Genomic DNA, 7,243 nt, shown 5'->3' with positions numbered 1-7,243 from the left:
GGTAGCCATACAGGGGGTTTTACAGCAGTACAGATCAACATGGGAGTCAAGCAGAACAGCCTCTCTCAGTTGGAGCTATCTTCTAGTGGACCAACTTCTATTGGTGAGAGACCAGCTTTTGTGTTTGCACAGAGCTGAAGAAGAGCTCTGTGGGGCTCGAAAGCTGGTCTCTCACCAGCAGAAGCTGGGCTAACAGAAGATATTACCTCACCTTGTCCCTCGGATAGCCTGAGACCGACACAGCTACAACTACACTGCAGATCAACTGAGATCTTTCTTCTTGCATAAACAACTTTTTCCCTAAACTCAATTTCAGGACTTGGCCTGTCTCATGAATATAACCAACAATAGTAATTCACATTCCCAAATCAACATATTGCTGCCCATCTCCTGAAATAGAGTTAAAATATCCTACTTTATGTGCAAGGAAATCTTGGCACAGGAGCCCCCACTGCCCTGGTGCAGCACTGGCTCCCCCTGCTCTTCCCCTACCTTCTACAGTAACCCCAAGCACGAAGGGCATCCAGGGCATGCTGCAGGCGGACCTGATCCCTACAAAGCCCCCTAACGCAGGGGGACACACTGACCCCTGCAGCCCTAGATTGTCCATGCAGAATAGTTTGACGTGTAACCTGCGGTGTGTAGTAGAAGGATGCATGCTCTAGGACGCCGCAGTCTTTACCCAATGGAGAGCCGAGGCTCAATGGTTGAAGGGTGCTGCATCTGCCCTGCAGCACCTGCTAACTTGGCAATGTGGCTCCTGCTGTTGTCCAAGAAGGGTCCTCTGCCAGGCACTTGATGGCTGTTGATCCATATTAGCATTCTTCTGCCCATTTGAGCCCTAAGCATTCGCCCTGCTGCCGCCGAAAGATGTACACCTAGATTCACCAGTCCCAAATCCAGATTCTGGATGTTCAGCCCAGATGAGAACCTATAGCAAAGATGGGGGTGGCCTTGGGGGGAGGGTCAAGGTGGGGGATTTTCCCTTTTCCCTGTGCAGCCTCCCCTCTATCCCTGTGCTGGTGCCACCACAGGGATAATCTGTTCTAAAATGGGCAGGAAGAAAAACATCCATTTTGTCTGGATAAGTGCACAGACTCTGTCCCCTGGAACCCAAATCCTTCTGAGCACTTCAGCTCCAGCACTAGTTCAGGCTTAACACTAACACTGTAATAGTGTATAACAGTAATCCAGTGCTGCGTAAAGACAGTCCTTATTCGTTAATAATGCATTCAGGAGGAGTGATTTTCACTGCCAACAACAAGGCTGATATGTTGGAAACTAGCAGGTAACGAAGAACATTTATAATGATGTTAGTCTAATAATGAGTATAAGGCTGATATAAGTAACACTGCAAGCTGGACACGTCCAAAGATAAAGAATTTCAAGCAGGCATTAACTAATGCCTAATTAATACCCCATTAGAAAGATGCTACATGGGAAATAATTCGGACAGCCCAGTGAATTCACTCCACTCAGTAAGAACACAGTGAAAACCAAATGAATGCAGAATGACCCCATGAAGGGAGGGTGGGAAGGAAACAATGCCTTACCCATGTGTAATAACAGGAGTGTGAAGTGCTAACAGGATCCTTGGCATCTTTACCAATGTCAACAGTGCTGTATCTTCTTAACGCAATTAATTAAAAGGCTCTCACCAGCATTTTTCTGTTCAGCTTTTGAAACTCTCCCTCCCTGGTCAGTTCTGACACATGTACCAATGACACTCCATCTGCCTCCAGCCTTGGCTGGATGAAACTGAAAGCTTTTTGCTGGAGATAATAGAAGATTTTTCAGCACATTCATCAATTTCTGCCTCTCTAATGAGGACAGCAGGCTGGGCCCACAGTTCCCCAGTGGGGATCCCTGGTTTCCAAACAGAAGCTCTTGGAAGGCTGGGGGGCTCAGTTTTGCTGAGCTATGCCCCTTCCAACTCAAGGAGGACTAAAACGCTCAGGACTACATGATACAAATAGAGTCATACTGCCCGTCACCCCAGTCTGGCAGCATTGTGAAGACTACGGGGCGAACCGGGGCTTTTGTTCTAAATTTCAGCTCCAGTGGTATTGGGCCATCCTATATGAGAGAGAACCCGCACACTGACCAAACCTGAGACGATCCCTCAACATAACACCTCAAAGAGGTAGATAATCAGCAAATTTTATGGGCGGAAGTTACTCACATCCTTGGCTAGAGTATTGTGTGGTGTCACTAGAGAGTTGCCTTCTTTCTTCTGCTTTACCAATCCCCTCACCCAAAATATCCATTTAGGTTGGTATTTATACTGTGTCCATTGCCAACCCTACACAATTCCCTTCATGCCTGGATATCAGAACAAAGACAGAAACTCCTCGCTGTGGCAATTTCACCATTGTACTCCTGGGAATCCATAGCATAACCACCTTCCATTTTAGCCTGAGACACAAATTTCACCTTCAGATAGTAATGTCAGACAACATTAACTCACACATTTGTTAATTACAAGCAGGAGCCTGATTCTCCCATGCCCTGCAGTTTGTGCAGTCATTCACCCTGTGCAGAGTGAGTGTGAAACACTGCCATTCGGCATTAGTGGGGTTTCACACCCACTCTGTGCAGAGCAGGGAAGAAGCAGACCCAACGTGTCAATCGTCACTGTGTGTTGATAACCATCGCCTGTGTCATTATCACCATGTACATGTAAATCACCCAAATCATAAGACCTCTACCAGCCTACACATTCTCATCAGCTATCCTGTTATCATGGTGACGAAGGGGTCATGGAACAGTATGTTGAACTGTTGGTGGTGGGCACTGCGCACACTTCCTCTATGTTGCTCAGACGTGGGAGATGGTTTATTGATTCAGGCCCTTCTGTTTAGGCATTTGTGATAACTGGCTTCATGTAAAGAGACAACATCCCAGTGATCTGTGCCTGGGGAGATTTTGCTAACAAGTATCAGTCTCTGTACTTTAGCTTCCCTATCTGTAAAATGGGATTAATGATACTGATACACCCATGTAAAGTGCTTTTTGATCCATGGATGAAAAGTGCTCAACCCTATTTTCATAACCACGTGCAAAGTGTTGTTTTTCTTACATGTTCACAGTTGGGAATGGGAAGGACTTAGTGACTGGCACTTTTGGGTATCAGCGTTTTTGAGACCACAGGTGCCACTGCTGATTGTGGAGATGGTTCCTTGATGGGCAAGGACCACTAAGAGGTCAAAGTCAGTGTGAGGAGACTTACAATGAGTAGGTCTAAAGGGGCCAGAATCCTCTCCCTCTTGAAATCAAACACACAACAGCAAAGCCAGATGTCATGTTAGTGACTTCAAAAATGCTTCTAATAACAAACATCAATAATCATACATTTTTTATGGATTAGGTATTCCTGACACAAGGCCCTTCTCTGGCAGTGGTGCAAAAATGGGAAACCACCCACATCTGCAAATGCAAACCTGAAACTTTTGAAGGGCATGACTCAACAGAAGTTCTGCTACCCTCATTATACAGGAATCTGACTGTGTGGCCAAACTACTTTAAGGCATAGTAATTTTTATTAACAGCGCTTTCAGATATACGTGTCCTTTGCTGGTGATTTATTGACAGTCTTTGTGGTGCAATCATTCTAAAAATATAACTTTGCATTCAAAGAATGGAACCAGATGGACAGGTCACTCACAATTAGCTACGTAGTGATATCTCACACTACACGAGAAGCCAACTGAAGAATTACACTTTTAAAGGAACAGAATCAAAAACAGGGAAGTTTCTATTTTCTTCCCAACATGTGGTCTAAATACTGAACCCTAGATTCATTTCTGAGTGCTGGAAAAGGGGCTCATAAAAGCCCAGATGGCCCAGAATGACACAGGATGTCTTGTGGTAGCCTGGCACAGACACTGGTGAACTTCTCTTTCCAGGCTGTTTAGGAATATTATAATCCATTTGGCATGCTAGGGTTTAATTGACAGGTGGCACGTGCAGCTGTATGCTACTCTGATCTGACGCCCGTTTCCTGCTACGTCCAACGCAGAATGCATTAGACATGGGTGAGTGTGGATGTAACAGAAGAAGTGGAATCTGAATGAGAAATGAGAGCCTGGTGCAGTGAGTTTGAGAGGGGATGACCTGAAAGAAAGCAGGAAGATAGGAGTGTGAGAAGGAAATGCACAAGATGGTGAGGCTAGCAATACAAAGGCTGACCACAGGGAATGATAGTTACTGCTCTTTAAAAAAAAAAAAAAAAAAAAGACAAAAAAAACCCAACAAAAAAACCCACCTTTATTCTCTGCTGTAATAAAGCCCTGATCAGAAGTACTTTGTGTGGTATCAGAAGCTGTAATATGTTACACCACAGGAGATCTATTTAAATATGTTTGAGCACCCACTTCCAAATTTAGTTTTCAACTCAGCACCTTCTCCACTGACTGCTGATAAAATCATATTTCCTGAGAGTCTCTTGTTCTTTAAATATGTATGTTGCTGTTTAAAAGACCTCGAATGTTACAACTCAGTAAAAAAAGGACTATTCTAATTACAGTGTCCTTTCCTTTCAAGAGATTTAAGGCCTGGTTTCTAAAGGTGCTGAGCACCCAAATTCCAGCTGAATCAGTGGGAATACAAACACTCAGTGCTTCTGTAAATCAGATGCCTCGTGTGTACAAAGCAGCCTGAGTTGGGGAAATCCCTCATTCCTTTTGGTATAACTGAAGGGAGCTCGGACACTGTCTCTCATTAGGACTAGAAGAGCTGGATGAACAGTGCGAAGAGTTATTCATGAGCACTTTTGTCACACTTGCTACCCTTTCTGTTTGCTTTGCCACACAAGAGGGCTTTAAGCAAATGAACATTTTGAATGATTGCGCTTCAGGTGAATACTGCGTTTTGACACAAAGCAAGGAACTCGCTCTTTGCGCTGCAAGTGTTTACCCTATTTATACAGTTTTAGTTGACCAATCAGAGGGCAGCCACACCACCATGTAATAAAGGTGGCCAGTCTCACACCACAAACAACCACTAGGGAATAATCAAAGCAAACAGTTGGCAAACTCCCCATAGGCTGAAATAAGTTTGGACAACTACAAGTAACTAACCTACTCATCACAATCTGTTTGTGGATAATTTATGGACAGAAAAAGTGGTTGAGTTAATTGGATACGTTTTTCACTAGGAATAATCCTCACAGCTATAATTACTAGGCAGGTGGTTTTGAATGATTTACGAGACATCATAATTCAACTGACCTTGTTCTCTTGCTTTTTTGAACAGGGGGTTATGTGGAGCTGCTCCTGATGCTGTTGGGGCTTGAGATTCACTTCACTGCATGCTGCCCCATTGACTGTGTATGTTACCCATCACCTATGACTGTCAGCTGCCAAGCCCACAACTTTGTATCAATTCCAGAAGGGATACCAGAAAACAGCGAGAGGATTTTCCTCCAGAACAACCAGATCACATTGCTTCTGCGAGGTCACTTTAGCCCATCCATGGTCACCTTGTGGATCTATTCCAATAACATCACCTTCATAGACCCAGACACCTTTGATGGGTTTGTTAATCTAGAAGAGCTGGATTTGGGGGATAATCGCTATTTAAGGGCTTTAGCAGCTGAGACCTTCCAAGGGCTGGTGAAGCTCCATGCCTTGTACCTGTACAAATGTGGGTTGAGCTCTTTACCCAGTGGGATATTTGGTGGCCTCCACAATCTACAATATCTTTATCTACAAGATAACCACATCGAGTTCCTTCAGGATGATATTTTTGTTGACCTGGTCAACCTCAGCCATCTTTTTCTTCATGGAAACAAGCTGTGGAGCCTTCATCAGAACACATTTAGGGGACTAATAAACTTGGATAGGTTACTCATCCACCAAAATCAACTCCAGTGGGTCCACAGACGTGCTTTTCATGATCTCCGAAGACTGACCACCCTTTTCCTGTTCAATAACAGCCTCTCTGAGCTCCAGGGTGAATGCCTCGCCCACCTGGGAGCCCTGGAGTTTCTCAGGCTGAATGGCAACCCTTGGAGCTGTGACTGCAAATCCAGGTCACTCTGGGATTGGTTGCGCAGATTCAGAGGTTCAAGTTCCAGCGTGATCTGTGAGTCTCCTGAGCAGATGCATGGCAAGGACTTAAAGGTGCTAAAAGCAGAGGACTACAGGAACTGTTCTGGGTCTGAGTCCCTCCATCAGATCAAAACACACACTTTCTCCACAGCAGACAGAGGAGCCTCCAAAGACCACCACCCACACCACTCCTCCAAGGAGAAGGATAAAGAGAGAGGGGTTGAGCACAGTTTACACAGCAGTCAACCAGCAGCACCTCCCGGTTCACATCCAGGTTACAGAAAGCCGAGCAAGAACTGCACCAGCCACAAAAGCCGCAACCGAACCTCTAAGCCAGTGTCTCTGGGGCCACGGAAAAGCATTCATGAAGCTCAGGACTATGTGCCTGACTACCAGCACAAATTCAGCTTTGGCATGATGCCTACAGCACCACCCAAGCGGAAGGGTAAGTGCACCCGGCGGACACCCATCAGACCCCCCAGTGGAGTACAGCAGGCAGCTGGGAGCTCGGTGATCAGGGCCTCTCGTCTAGTTTTTATAATGGTGTTAGTGGTCATAATACGCTGAGCTGGCTGTGACTGATAGTGTCTGCACTGCCACCAATCTACAAAGGACCAGAGTTTCTTTTCTTCTTCTTTTTTCGTACACGGAGGATTTGCCTTGTGAAGGAAAGAATGTTGTTTAGGCTTTCGATGGTCTCCATACATGGATGAGTGGATTATAAACATGAACTGTACAGAATGCGCACAGCAGGAGTGGATTAAAGGCATTATCACATGCTTGTCACAAACAGCCCCAACTGAGCACCTACAGAAAAGCCAACATAACAAAAAAGGAGCTAAGCCTTCATTAATAACAACTGGACAAACACGGACAGTAGCTGTGCTCTATGTGAAATCCTGTTAATTTGAGAGAGCTCTGAAAGACCCTGTGATTACTGAAGGGAACATAATTGCTGTAAAAATGATCACCAATCAAGCCTACACCATTTATCTGAAACGGTGTGCAAAGACACTTACAAAATGTATAATAAGGACATTGGTTCTCCCACATTTTAGCCCTTTTGGCTCCAAACCCACAGGCCAAAGCTGGCCAGAATTCTCTTGGAAGACAATCTCAAAACCCTGTATATCTCAGGCACATAGCAGAACAGGGCTTGCCTGCTAGGCTAGGAGTAGCCAACTACCAAAGGA

General features: G+C 45.1%; 1 protein-coding gene across 1 annotated transcript; it reads left to right on the top strand.

The window, feature by feature from the left end:
• Positions 1-1,226: 1,226 nt before the first annotated feature.
• Positions 1,227-6,617, top strand: RTN4RL1 (reticulon 4 receptor like 1). Its single transcript, XM_077836918.1, is given in 2 exon segments — positions 1,227-1,288; positions 5,210-6,617. Coding segments are annotated over 2 exon segments (1,470 nt in total).
• The last annotated feature ends 626 nt before the right edge of the window (positions 6,618-7,243 follow it).

The sequence above is a fragment of the Eretmochelys imbricata genome, chromosome 17 (assembly GCF_965152235.1).
Source record: "Eretmochelys imbricata isolate rEreImb1 chromosome 17, rEreImb1.hap1, whole genome shotgun sequence".
Taxonomy (NCBI): Eukaryota; Metazoa; Chordata; order Testudines; family Cheloniidae; genus Eretmochelys; species Eretmochelys imbricata.
Note: the sequence above shows the minus strand (reverse complement) of the source record. Positions and strands in the feature narration are given on the sequence as shown.